The sequence below is a fragment of the Capra hircus genome, unplaced genomic scaffold, assembly GCF_001704415.2.
Source record: "Capra hircus breed San Clemente unplaced genomic scaffold, ASM170441v1, whole genome shotgun sequence".
NCBI classification, from domain to species: domain Eukaryota; kingdom Metazoa; phylum Chordata; class Mammalia; order Artiodactyla; family Bovidae; genus Capra; species Capra hircus.
In genome coordinates, this window is record NW_017189808.1 from 13,976 (window position 1) to 28,627 (window position 14,652).

The 14,652-nt window shown below is 48.8% G+C and overlaps 1 protein-coding gene across 1 annotated transcript; it reads right to left on the minus strand.

Annotated features, from left to right (window-relative positions):
- Positions 1–271: 271 nt before the first annotated feature.
- On the minus strand, positions 272–902 carry LOC102191748 (histone H3.3-like). The gene has a single exon (XM_005696403.3). It carries the CDS (start codon positions 815–817, stop codon positions 407–409), a length of 411 nt encoding a protein of 136 aa, XP_005696460.2. The 5' UTR covers positions 818–902; the 3' UTR covers positions 272–406.
- Between the last annotated feature and the right edge of the window lie 13,750 nt (positions 903–14,652).

Here is a 14,652-nt window from a genome sequence, read left to right on the forward strand (position 1 = left end):
ATGGAATCTACTGCATGATAAAAATGCTACAAACACCATTTAGTTGCAGTCAATAAGAAATTTACTTGTTTTAAAAAAATCCAAATGCTGGCATTGTCCAGAAAAATTTAACAGGTTTATTTATAATTGTTTTAAAGTTGAACTGCTGAAACTTGTTCGCTGAAACATTTTGACTTTCACTAATGCTTTATGTCCCCGCATTTATATTAAAAACTCACACACAAATGAAAATGGAAAAACTGCCAATACCTGATTTCTGTCCCCTATTTTCCACTTGCAATCATATACTTAGGTACCTTTTGACCCCATGGAAAAAAAATATCTAGCGTTCAGAACTACCAATAACAGGAAGAAGAGATTTTTTTTTTTTTTTAAAGAATGCAATGTTTCCCATCATAGTGGATTCTTAAGCACGTTCTCCGCGTATGCAGCGTGCTAGCTGGATGTCTTTTGGCATAATTGTTACACGTTTGGCATGGAGAGCACACAGGCTGGTGTCTTCAAAAAGGCCAACCAGATAGGCCTCACTTGCCTCCTGCAAAGCACCAATAGCTGCACTGTGGAAGCGCAGATCTGTTTTGAAGTCCTGAGCAATTTCCCGCACCAGACGCTGGAAGGGAAGTTTGCCAATCAGAAGTTCAGTGGACTTCTGATAACGTCTAATTTCACGGAGTGCCACAGTACCAGGCCTGTAACGTTGAGGTTTCTTCACCCCTCCAGTAGAGGGCGCACTCTTGCAAGCGGCTTTTGTAGCGAGTTGCTTCCTCGGTGCTTGACCACCGGTCGATTTGCGGGCAGTCTGCTTTGTACGAGCCATGGTATAGAGACCTCCTTACTTACCCCCCTTCTCCTTCGGCTGGAGCTCGGCGAGCTAGAGGCGGCGCTGGCGTTGGAGACAGACGGCGGCGCGGCGGCGGCTGCGAACACTGTTATTCCGTTTTGATTTCAAGGTTTTGGATCATTTTCACTATCATTACTTGGAATTCTTTCTCAGCTAGATTCCCTATCTCTTCCTCTTTTGTTTGGTTTGGTGGGCATTTCTCCTGTTCCTTTTCCTGCTGGGTATTCCTCTGTCTCTTCATCTTGGTTATATTGCTGCGTTTGGGGTGGCCTTTCTATAGTCTGTGAATTTGTGGAGTTCTCTTTATTATGGAGTTTCCTCACTATGGGTGGGATTGTATCCGTGGTTTGTCAAGGTTTTTTGGTTAGGGAAGCTTGTGTCAGAGTTCTGGTGGGTGGAGCTGGATTCTTCTCTCTGGAGTGCCAGTAATGAGTTATGAGACGTCTATGGTTTTGGAGTAACTTGAGCTGCCTGTATATTGAAGCTCAGGGGTGTGTTCCTGTGTTGCTGGAGAATTTGCGTGGTATGTCTTGCTCTGGAACTTGTTGGCCCTTGGGTGGTGCTTGGTTTCTGTGTAGGTATGAAGGTGTTTGATGAGCTCCTATCGATTAATGTTCCCTGGATTCAGTTCTCTGATGTTCTCAGGATTTGGACTTAAGCCTCCTGCTTCTGGCTTTCAGTTTTATTTAAAAATAAAATGGCCTCAAGACTTCTCCATCTATACAGCACTGATGATAAAACATCTAGGTTAAATATGAAAAGTTTCCCCACATTGAGGGACACCCAGAGAGGTTCACTGAGTTACATGGAGAAGAGAAGAGGGAGGGGGTAGTTAGAGGTGACTGGAATGAGATGAGGTGGGATCAAAAGAGGAGAGAGCAAGCTAGCCAGTAATCACTTCCCTATGGTTGCTCCACAATCTGGGCTGCTCAGAGATGTTCACGGAGTTATACAGGGAAGAGGAGAGAGAGGGAGGAAGTAGACAGAGGTGGCCAGGAGGGTAAAAGAGGGAAATGAAAAGGAGAGAGAGACAGATCCGGCCAGTTACCAGTTCCTTAAGTGTTCTCCACCGTCTGGAACACACAGAGATTCCCAGAGTTGGGTAGAGAAGAGAAGGGGGAGGGAGGAGACAGAGGCCTCCTGGTGGAGAAAAAGGAGAGTCCAAAGGAGGAGAGATGGTCAAGCCAGTAATCTCGCTCTCAGGTAAAATTGGGTACTGAAGATTGGGTTTTTAAATGTACAAAATTGACAAGAAATACCAAAACGCAAAGATTAAAAATCTAGAGTAGAGGTTGGTTTTTCAAAAATACTATATTAAAGAAAAGAAGAAGAAGAAGACAAAAAACAAGAAAGTCACGAGAATTATTAAAACACAACACCAACCACAAAAAAAGATATAAACAGTGTTTGCCTTAGAAATGTCTTTTTTTTGAAAAGTAATAGTAGGTTATAAAAATTAAAATTAAAGTAGAAACAGAGGACTTAAAAATTTAAAAGGTTAAAAAAAGAAGAAAAAGCAAAGAAAAAACAATCAAACAACATCAACGAAAAAGTAAAAAGATTATGGTCGTAAAAAAGGTAAAGATATATCTGGGACTTCCTCTGGTGTTGTGGGCAGTGTGGGGTCCCGTCCAAGGCGGTTCCTCTGTTTAGCTTCTTCTGTTTGCTGGTCTCTTCAGTGTCTGATTTCCACCCTGACACAAGGGGGCGGTGGTGGACACTTTGTTGTTGTTGTTGTTAGGCTCACTTGTTGAGTCGCGCTGTGGGGAGGGAGGGATGCTGCACACAAATAAGACTGGCGTGTGATCGCAGTGTCTCAGCCCCGCTGGGCCTGCCCCTGCACACGGCGCACACCGCTCAGGCTCTGCGTTGCTCCGCCGGGAACCGTCTGAGGCTGGCCCAAGGCTGCGTGCGCCTCCCTGGTCTAAGCCGCTCAGGCTCGGCTCTCAGGTAGCCCTCAGAGGCGCAGATTTGGTTGGGCCTGCGTTTTGTGCCCTTCCCAGGACCGAGCAGCTCAGGCGCTTGGCGAGCGCGGTCCCTGCGACTCATCGCCTTTCCCGGCCCTGATGCTCAGTGTTCTGGGTGGACCGCCGGTGCCCCTTCTCAGGCAGATGGTGACCGTCCAGAACCCCAAGAAGGCTTAGCTAGCAAAGAAGCCTGCTTGCAGTTTGGTAGATAATGTCTCTCTGGGGCTGTGATTGTCCCCTTGCAGCCCTTACGGCTCTGGCTGCCTGTCACCAGAGGGGGATGGTCTGCAGCCGGCTGTTTCTGTTCCGTCCTTTGTTCTGTGCGCGGTCCTGGTGGCGTCTTATCTTAGAGCTTTTCGCGTGGTGGCTATCCCACACTCTGGTTTGCTAGCCCAAGTTAGTTTGCTCTGGTTATGTTCGCGGCATTCCGGCCCGATTCTTAAAAAGCACTTCAGCCCGCGCCTCCCTGCCCAGCCCCCACTTGCTAGTGGTGGATGCAGGCGTCTGCGCTGCGTCTCCGCTGGGGGAGTTACCATTGGGCTCATAATAGGTTGGTTTTAAATATTCATTTATTTTTCTTCCCAGTTATGTGACCCTCTGTGCTTCCAAGGCTCGCCACAGACTCGGCAGCAAGAGTGTTTCCTGGTGTTTGGAAACTTCTCTCTTCTTAAGACTCCCTTCCTGGGACGGGACTCCCTTCCCGGGACGGAGCTCCCTCCCTACCTCCTTTGTCTCTTTTTTCATCTTTTATATTTTTTCCTACCTGTTTTTGAATACAATCATCTGCTTTTCTGGGTGCCTGATGTCCTCTGTCAGCATTCAGAAGTTGTTCTGTGGAATTTACTCAGTGTTGAAATGTTGTTTTGATGAATTTGTGCGGGAGAAAGCGGGCTCCCCGTCCTATTCCTCCACCATTTTAGAACCGCCCCATGGTCATAACTTTTCTTCCAAGGAGGAAGCGTCTTTTTATTTCATGGATGCAGTCACCATCTGCAGTGGGTTTGGAGCCCCCAGAATAACGTCTCTCCCTGCTTCCCCTGTTTGCCCATCTATTTGCCATGAAGTGATGGGTCCAGATGCCATGACCTTAGTTTTCTGAATGTTGAGTTTTATGCCAACTTTTCACTCTCCTCTTTCACTTTCATCAAGAGGCTTTTTAGTTCTTCTTCACTTTCTGCCCTAAGGGTTGTGTATTCTGCATATCTGTGGTTATCAATATTTCTTTTGGCAATCTTGATTCCAGCTTGTGCTTCATCCAGCCCAGCATTTCTCATGATGTCCTCTGTATAAGTTAAATAAGCAGGGTGACAATATACAGCCTTGACAGCCTCCTTTCCCTATTTGGAACCAGTATGTTCCATGCCCAGTTCTAACTGTTGCTTTCTGACCTTCATACAGATTTCTCATGGGACAGGACAGGTGGTCTGGTATTCCCATCTCTTTCAGAATTTTCCACAGTTTATTGTGACCCACACAGTTAAAGGCTTTGGCATAGTCAATAAAGCAGAAATAGATTTTTTTTCTGGATCTCTCTTGCTTTTTTGATGATCCAGCAGATGTTGGCAATTTGATCTCTGGCCCTCTGCCTTTTCTAAAACCAACTTGAAGATCTGGAAAATCTCGGTTCATGTATTGTTCAAGCCTACTTGGAGAATTTTGAGCATTACTTTGCCAGCATTTGAGATGAATGCAGTCGTGTGGCAGTTTGAGCGTTCTTCAGCATTCTTTGACATTCTTTGCCTTTCTTGGGGACTGGAATGAAAACTGAGTTTTCCAGTCCTGTGGCCCCTGCTGAATTTTCCAAATTTGCTGTCAAATGAGTGCAAACTTTCACAGCACCATCTTTTAGGATTTGAAATAGCTCAGCTGGAATTCCATCACCTCCACTAGCTTTGTTCCTAGTGATGCCTCCTAAGGCCCGCTTGACTTCCCTTTCCAGGATGTCCGGCTCTAGATGAGTGATTACACCATCGTGATTATCTGGGTCGTGAAGACCTTTTTTGTACAGTTCTTTGTATTCTTGCCACCTCTTCTTAATATCTTTTGCTTCTTAATATCATTTCTGTCCTTCTTGAGCCCATCTTTGCATGGAATGTTCCCTTGGTATTGCTAATTTTCTTGAACAGATCTCTAGTCTTTCCCATTCTACTGGTTTCCTCTAATTCTTTGCATTGATCGCTGAGGAAAGCTTTCTTCTCTCTCCTTGCTATTCCTTGAAACTCTGCCTTCAAATGGGGATATCTTCCCATTTCTCCTTTGCTTTGGCATCTCTTCTTTTCACAGCTGTTTGTAAGGCCTCCTGAGACAGCTATTTTGCTTTCTTGCATTTATTTTTTCTTGGGGATGGTGTTGCTCCCCGTCCCCTTACAATGTCACAAATCTCAGTCCATAGTTCATCAGGCACTCTGTCTGTCAGATCTAGTCCCTTAAATCTATTTCTCACTTCCACTGTATAATCGTAGGGATTTAAGTCATGCCTGAATGGTATCCGGTCCCATCACATCATGGGAAATAGATGGGGAAACAGTGGAAACAGTGCAGGACTTTATAAATCTCCATAAATCTCCATTTTACCATCTGTATTTGGAACTGAACCAAGTTTCCAAGGCTACCTCCAATAACAAAAATTGAGATCTGAATCCCACTTTGAAAAATAGTATTTATATTTGAGACATCAATGTCAAGGTCACATGCCTGGAAGTACCAATCTTGCCTGAATGAAACTTTGTGAGAAAGATATTTCCTATTTAAAGTTAGCTTGCAGCAATGGGTGCTTAGAGACACTAGCCTGTGCTTGAGGACCACACATGGGGTCGTTTTAAAGGGGGAAATTGTCATCTAAGGAGCACTAAAATGTGAAACTATGTCAGTAAAGTGAAGGTGAAGGAGACTGATTTACATGATTGGATGAAACATGAGGGAATGGACTTGACTGCCCTCAAGTAGAAATATGCGTGTGTTGGATGATTTAAAGACAGTCCACATTGCAAATGTCCATAATGACCGTGAAATGATGGTGTATGTCTCATGATGCTAATAATAGCTAAAAAGTAGGTGAACTTGCAAATGTGGAATCTGGATAACGAGGATGTTTGACTACGCAGTATTGGGTCTCTCTGCACCAGCACCTGTAACACTGGACACTGCAGAATTCTACCTGTTTGTGCAGTTTCACCGAAAGAAGGAGAGTGAGTCTCTTCCTTCCACAAGTACAAAAACAACAAAAACTGCAGCAACTGAAACTCTCCTGTGTCTTCTCAGAACATTCATACATTTCAAGATTCAGACTCACCAAGAAAATGGGGATGGGCCTCAGGGGTATGCTGAGATCCATTGAGGAGAAGAAACATAAACCCAGAAATTATCCTTAAATCTTGAGTATTAAATGTGCATGTAAATATCCATCCTACTTCAACAGAAAATCAAAACTGCAAAACACATGTAGGATCCCTCAGTATGTCGAGTGTGACATAAAGGCCAGCAGTGAGACGTTAGGACACAGAGGAGGGTCTCTGGTGGGCTCCTGGGCAGGAAGAGGGAAGCACAGGCTCTCCCAGGAATCCCCTCCAGCCCCAGGGCACCTGCTCCTGGGCTCAGCCCTGTGCTCGTGTGTCCCACAAGGCCCCTGGTTGTTGCCGGGCCCCCCGGGGGGTGGCTAGTGTCTGAGCTCACACTGACACCCCTCACTGTCTCTTGCACAGTAATACACAGCTGTGTCCACTGAGGTCACAGAGCTCAGCTGCAGGGAGACCTGGTTCTTGGACGTGTCCCTGGAGATGGAGGTGTGGCTCTTGATGGAGGGGCTGTCGTGAGTGTCACCATTATAATATATGCTTCCCATCCACTCTAGCCCCTTCCCTGGGGCCTGGTGGATCCAGCTCCCTCCATAACCACGTGATGGAGTAACCAGAGGCAGCACATGTGAGGGAGATGGTCTGTGAGGGCTTCAGCAGGTCAGGGCCCGACTCCTGCACCTTCACCTGGGACAGGACACCCGGGGACAGGAAGACTCAAACCCAGTCAGTCACCTGCTGGCACAATAATCCCCACAGATGCGTGTCTGATGCCCGAGGCCTCCCCCTTGGGGAACTGCCACCAGGCAGAGGAGAAGACCCCAAAGCCTCACCTTCTACACAGTAGCTCTGCCTTCACTGAGGCCTCCATCCCGTGTGAGCAGAGAGGGCTGAGCTCCCACAGCCCAGGGGTGGGTTTTACCCTGGAGCTTGAAGAGGCATGTGCACTGAGGAGCTCTTTCCCTGTGAGTCCAGAGAGGCTGTGGTCACACTCACCCTGGTCACCCCGGGATCCCCATGGGCGCCTTCTGAATTTTCATGGTTGGCTAGCAAGGGTGGGAAAGCAGTGTGTCTACCAGAGGCTTGGAACCATCCCAGGGCAGGTCCCCCTTTCTGAGCCCAGAGTCTCTGTCCTGTTGGCCCCCTCCCCTGCCCCGTGCCCATGTCAGCTCAGCCCCTCGCCCTCTCAGTCCTTGGGTCTTTCCTCAGGGCTGAGCCCAGCACAGCTCCTGCTTCCTGTCCCTGTGCCAGTGACGGTCACTGTGATGGGAGAGAGGACACATGGTGGTGGGCTCCACGTTGACCCCACGGACAAATCCACCTGAGGACCTCTGTATCTCCTCTTATGAATGATCCAGACATAAGCTCAGAATGGGTGTGGACTTCAGAGAATTTCAGGCGAGATGGCATCACGCTGATTGCCCTCACCTGGAATGTGTGTGTGTTGAGTGACTCAGTGAACTGGCCATGCTGTCAATGTCTATATAAGGACACAAGGTAACAGTGTTTATGTTAAGACCCTAATGAAAGCGAGCGTGTAGGTGACTTTGCAGTACAGAATCTGTGATGACGAGAATCATCGCATGTGCAGCACTGGGGACCTCTGACGCCAGAGCCTTTCACACTGCTCGCTCCAGATTCTAAGTGTGCAGTTTCACAGGCAGAAGGAGGTTGGGTCTCTTTCTTCCTCATGTACAAAAACAAAACAAAGAATAAAACGTTTTAATATCTTATATTTCCTTCAGCAGTTAACTGTTTTGAAATTAACGAGAGTCAAGTGTTTTACTGAGTTCCTTAGACTGAAGAAAAATATAGGAGAAAAAATTTTAGCTGTTGACTATCGTGTGTGTGTGTGTGTGTGTGTGTGCGTGTGTGTGTGTGTGTTTGCATAAAGCTGTCTTTGATTCAAGGAAAGTTTAAAATAGATATAAACACACAGTTGTCTGAGAGTGACTTAAACCATAACAATGAAATACCAGGACACAGAAGAGGGTCTATGGTGCAGCTCCTGGGCAGGAGGAGGAAAGAGAATCTCTAGGAGAATCCCCCGCAGGCCTCTCACCGCCCAAGGCTGCTTCTGCACCTGCTCCGGGGCGCTGCTCTGTACTGAGTCCTGAGCGCCCCCTGGTGGGCACGGGCCCCTATGCAGGGAAGTTTTTGTCTGGGCTCACACTGACTTCCCCTCACTGTGTCTCTTGCACAGTAGTACACGGCCGTGTCCTCAGTTGTCACACTGCTCCGTGACAGGGAGACTTGGCTCTTGGAGGTGTCCCTGGTGATGCTGAGCCGGGATTTCAGGGCCGGGTTATAGCTTGTGTCTCCGTCATAATCTATACCACCAACCCACTCCGGCGCCTTTCCTGGAGCCTGGCGGACCCAGCCTGCACCATAGCTGGTTAATGAGAATCCAGAGTCCGTGAAGGTGAGGGAGAGGGTCTGTGAGGGCTTCACCAGGCTGGGTCCCGACTCCTGCAGCTGCACCTGCGACAGGACCCCTGTGGACAGAGAGAAGCACGGTGACCCATGGGCTCAGAGGCAGCTTCCCCACGTGCCCATGTCTGAGCCAGAGACACTCAGCTCTGGGGGCTGACAGCACAAAGAGGAGGGTTCATCTTGGAGCAGATGAGAGTCACCACTCCTGGAGATCTCTTGAAGCCTGAGGAGGAACCTGAATTTAAGTGAGCTGGTGCTTTGTTTCTACCCTGTGACCTGAGTGGATATTTGCATACGGGAGGGACCTCTGTATAAAAAGCAGAAAGCAGTGAATAGCGGTCCTGCCTCTGGGGCTCCCCTGTGAGGGGGGTGCTGACTGTGCCCTCAGAGAACTCAGCCCCTCCTGGGGTCGCCTTCCCCACGACAAGAAGACTGTTGAGGGATGAAATGATGATGGAGGGCTGGTCAGGAAAAAAAATGCTTTCGGGGAACAAAAGCAGATTTGGGGAAGAGACTTTAATCTCATGAACATGTTTGCCTTTACTCAAAAAATGCCCACCACACATTCAGGTACCAGCCATTTGTTAGACACAAACACTTATTTTATTTTAGTTTTTTATTTTCTGATTAGCTGATGTTTACTTACTCTATGCAAACTCAGAGAAAAATATACATATAATAATCACATTGAATTCAAATGGAGTTGAGTACAATTTAATGTCTATCAGAATTCCCAAAGCATTTATATTTTCCTTTGGTTTCTTGACTATTTGTTCATCTTGAGTAGCTTAAATAACCTCAAGAATCACTCTAGAGGAGGTTAGTTCATAGTAATTAAAAATAGCATTAATTTTGTGGACGAAGTAGACATTTCTGCTGACCTGCTCGTCTTCCCAGCACCGCTGACTTGCCCGGCAGCCTGCATTTTCCTGTGCACAACTGCGTGTCTGCAGGAACTCGTGACGCTCAGCATCTCCTCCCTGAGGGTGGACACTGAGGACCCCAAGTCCACTGAGGACTGAGGGCTGAGGACAGGCAGCTCCTGGAGCCCGTTAGTGCTCCGCTCCCCCGTCTCCCTGTGGCCTCACACCTGCATTTCTGGGTGTGAGGTGTAGACTGGGGCTGGCGACCGTCACAGCGTGTGTGGATTTACAGGGGGTTTCCTGGGAGGAGAGTGCTGTCGTCAGTGTCGTCAGCGGCGTTCTCTCTCCTGGAGCCAGAAAAGACCAGTGCGTGTCCCCACTCTGACTGACGCCCTGTCCCTGTGACCCTGGGCTTCTCCTGCCCTGAGATGTCACCCCTTCGGGTCTGGCGCAGGTCAGCTCTTCCTCGGCACGAGAAGCTCACCTGTACACTGACTGAGTTAGAACCTACTGTCTATGAAAAGCCCTTCCCGGTCTGGCTTTGGCCACAGCAGTTGTGCACCAGCATGTCTTCTGTGCCAGATCCAGTTTCCCGACCCCTGAAAGTGCTCTGGGCAGAGGCCTCTCCTCACTCTGCCTCAGAGTGTGTGGGGTCCCTTGTCCCCAATGCTCTGCAACATGGTCAAGCCTCCAGGGAAGGGCCCTGGAGCTCTTCCCTCAGCTCAACACCTTTGTCCATCGTCAAGGCCAGTGGAGGCTTGTGGGGCATCGCCTAACAGGCTTTCCCTCTCCTGCACTTTCTGTGATCTTGTGATCCCATTGGACCACCTGTAAAACCCACGTATGCTTCTCATCTCTCGGGACTGGAAGGCTGCAGACCACATCCCCAAATCCACTGCTGGTTGGTTTATATGGGGTTTAGTTTACGGCATCGAACGTGGGATCCAGAGTATCCCCACCAACTCCTAAGCCATGCGCAATCAGATGCTGGCACCCACTCCGACCTGCTGAGTTTAGTGCTCTCTGGATGAGTGTGGTCTAGTAGTTTTGTGGGGAGTCCTTAAAGTTTTCTATCTACAGTGTTCTGTAGGTAATGAGAATTTTGCCTCTTGTGGTAAAGAATCCACTTGCAATTTAGGAGACCTGGCTTCAATCCTCGGGTCTGAAAGATAGGAAATAGCAACCCACTCCAGTATTCTTGCCTAGAAAGGAGAAGGAAGACTGGCGGGCTTCAGTCCATGGGGTAACAAAGTGTCAGACATGACTGAGTGACTAACACACACTTATCTCTAAACTCTATGCCTGCCCAGTAGTTCTGAATTGAAAGCTGACAATGATACAGGCCTTCTTCAAGAAACTGGAAGAAAACAATCGAACTCACTACCTACAGAAATTAGAAAGCACTCGCCAGAAAAGCCCAGAGGCAGTGGAAGGAAGGAAATAACAAAAAAGTGCAGAAATTAATAATACTGACATGAACACACACACACACAAACAATAGGCAAAACGATTGTGAAATCATCAGCTGGCTGACGTCGTTGTTGCTGTAATTTTTGCAAAGACAAGCAAAACCATAAATCTTTAGTCAGTCTCCAAAGGAGGAAAAAGAATGTCCTGGAATAAAATAAAAAACTAGAAAAGACATAAAGCTAATACCACAGGGATACAAAAAATCATATGAGATTATTACAAACAGTTGTATGCCAAGAAATTGACAATCTAGAGGAAATGGACAAACTCCTAAACTGTAAAACCTGCAGGAGTGAATCAAGATGGAGCAGAGGACATGACGAGACCGATCATGTGTGCAAACTGGGCTTCATGATAGTGAGTTTAAAACCTTCCGAGGAGCAACAGTCTCGGAACAGAAAGCTTCTCGAGGGACTTTGTAAAACACACCTTTGATGAATTTAATGCGAAACTTCTCAAAACCTATTAGCAAATCAGATTCAGCAACGACTAGAGAGGATCACGCACCATCCACAGTTGTCTTCTACTTGAGGGTCACGGCGATGGTTCAAGATCCCAGAGCAGGAAATAGGCTGGTGAAAGCGCTCAGCTTCAAATACGCACCACCTCCCACCTTGAGGAATGGAAAGTAAGGGGGCAGATCAACAGGCCCAGAGGCTGCAAGAGAAGCCGGAGAAGGCTATTCCCAGACCTTGCACTTAGTAGGTTCGCATGGATGGGTTTAAACACTGTCGGGGCCAGTGGGGCCTCCCTGGTGGCTCAGCAGTGAAGAACCTGCTTGCAGTGAAAGAAATGTGGGAGACTTGGGTTCAGTCCGTGGGTCGGGAAGATCCCCTGGAGGAGGAAATACCGACCCACTCCGGTATTCTTGGCCTGGAGAAGCCCATGGAGGAGGAGCTTGGCAGGCTATAGTCCACAGGGTGGCAAAGAGTCAGACACAGCTGTAGCCCTGAGCACGCGTGCACCTGGGACCAGGGTCCTTTCTGACTCACACGGAATGAAGCTCCTTGTAGCTGAGATATGCCTGCCTTAGTGTTGTATTTTAGAACACAAATCCTCATGCATTGCTGAGTTAGAGGACTAGATTTGGGACTTGGAGTGATAGTATTTGGGCCAACTTTGCTCTATAATCTTTATTATAACTGACATTATGATTTAGTGTGAATTCTTAGGTTGACAGTTTGGAGGTTTTCTGGGATTTGCTAAGTGTACTGGCCTGTGGGAAGGATGTATTTGCAGGGCTGAAGGTGGACTGTGTTTGTCCGAATCCATTCATTGGAGTCTCTGAATGTCATCTCACATGGCATAAGGGACTTTGGAGATACGTGACTAATTTAGAGGTCTGATTTTCCTGAATTATCGTGTGGCTCCAGTTGAAACCACAAATGTGTTCATCAGAGGGAGGCCAAGGGCATCAACGCTGGGAGAAGTGGCCACTGATGGAAGGTGCTTTGCTGGGCTGTGCAGGTGAAGGAAGTGGCTGAGAGCCAGGGATGCGGGTGTGAAGCCCTAGACTGGACAGGGCAAAGAAGCAGATTGTCCCTGACTGTATCCTTTCAGAGTGCATAACAGGCGCTCAGGTGGTTGGTCTGTAAGCAACACTTGATTTCCCACAGTCCTAGAGGCTGGAAGCCCCAGGTCAGGACACCAGTGAGGCTGCCTTCTGGTGAGACTCCCTCGGGCTCACATCTCCACCTTCCTGCTGGGTCCTTACCTGGTGGACGGGGACAAGTGTGTTCTCTGGGGACTCTTAGAAAGACTCCAACCCAAATCATGAGGACTCTCCTCTCATGATTTAAGCATCTGCCAAAGACCGCGATTCTCACCTCATTATCCTAGGTGCACAGGAATTCCAAACCTGAATTCTGGGAGCTCAGATGCATTCAGACCCTGAGAGCCTTGGGACTGTGGTCCTGCCGCATCTGGATTCCAGTCCAGTGAAGCTGATATCAGACTCTGAACTGTGGCCGGAAAGGGAATGTGTGTGCGTCGATTTGAGCCGCACACGTGTGGGAAGCTGACACGATGACCCGCAGAGTGATACCGGCTAGGACGTGGGCCTCACAGCAGCCAGTGTCTCCCACAGGGCTCCCTCTAGGTGGTGACCACAAGCACTGCCCCTGGGGCCAGGGCACTGCAGGCCGCCGCCCCTGGGAGGAACCGTGTGCCGCCACAGACTGAGGGGCCTGTGCGCCTGTCGACCCCGACTCTGTAGCCCTGCTCGTGGCTGTCTGACCAGATGCCACGTGTGGGCTGCTTGGCAGAGACTGGGAAATAGAAACTCACCCTTGGGATCCCCCAAGGACGATGCCACTTTGAAAACTGAAGAATGAGCCAGAGGACTTGCCAGGAGACTCTACAGAACAAGAATCCCATCCTTGACATTAACCAGGTATTCCCAGATCATGCCTCACCTAACATTCCCAAGAACAATGAGGCTCTCAATACCCCTGCTAAGAAAGGAATAAAAATCCCTAGCCCTTTGGAGGGAAATCTTTACCTCGCATCTTTCTTTCATATATTTGTTATCTTGAGATCTTGCTCAAAAGCACCAGTGTCCAGGAGAGCATGATCTGATCTCTCAGATTCCAGACTCTTGGTGACGAGAAGTCAGGAAAACCATCATTTCTCTCTCTCCTCTCCAGCACAGCCGCCCTGCCCCTCAGGGTTTCTGGCACCCTCGGGATGTGGGTTTTCACACTGTGTGTCTCACCCAGTAATAAACAGCCGTGTCCTCAGACCTCAGACTGCTCAGCTCCATGTAGGCGGTGCCGGTGGACGTGTCTGCAGCCAGCGTGACTCTGCTCTGGAACTGCTGTGCATACTTTGTTCCACCATCCTTGCTGTCCATCTGTCCATCCGTTCAAGCCCTTGTTGAGGGGCCTGTCGCACCCAGTGCCTCTAGTAGTCGGTGAAGGTGTATCCAGAAGCCTTGCAGGACCCCTTCACTGATCCCCAGGCTTCCTCAGCTCAGCCCCAAGAGCACCAGCTGCACCTGGAGTGCACACCTGTGGACAGGGGACAGAGCGCCTGAACCCCCTCGACTGGACCCTGTCCTTCCTTCACCCCAGAACCAGGAGGACCCTGACCTGGAGCCAAGGCCACCAGGAGGAGGGCTCTCCAGCTCCAGTCCCTGGAGAGGCTGTGCTCCAGGACTGCTGTGCAGAGCCGGTGTTGCTGGGGGTGATGTTCCTGGGCTCAGAATATCCGTATTTAACCTAGGACACCTCAGGTCATCTGCATGTTCTAGAGGCTGAAGACTTTACAGTCAATACATGGGCGATATCAGGAAGGAGGAGTCTTGTGACCCATGGCCACGCTCAGTGGGTGCGTGTCTGTGTCCTCATCCTTGTTTGAGGATGTGTGTGCCTGCCAGGTCCCTGACCCCTGTGTACACAGAGCTCTTCCACTGAGGGACGCGTCCCACAGGACACAGTCCCCATCATGAACCAGCCTTTAGTGCCACAGAGACACCTTCACCTCTAATCAGTGAGTTTCCCAACGTCAGCCACCACTGGGTATTCACAGACACACACCTGACACACACACACACACACACCTCACACACACACACACACTCACACACACACACACACACACCACCTGTCACACACACACACCTGTCACACGAACACCCTATTACACACACACACACACCTGCCCCCACAAACACTCTTGTACACACACACACACCTGTCACACACTCACCCCTCTCACAGAACACACACACCTGTCACACAGACACATAGACACACACAAAACTGTCACACATGTACATCTGTCAC

What these genes read in the sequence shown, in the direction of transcription:
- LOC102191748 (XM_005696403.3), bottom strand. Translation starts at nt 817, where the DNA reads ATGGCTCGTACAAAGCAGACTGCCCGCAAATCGACCGGTGGTCAAGCA.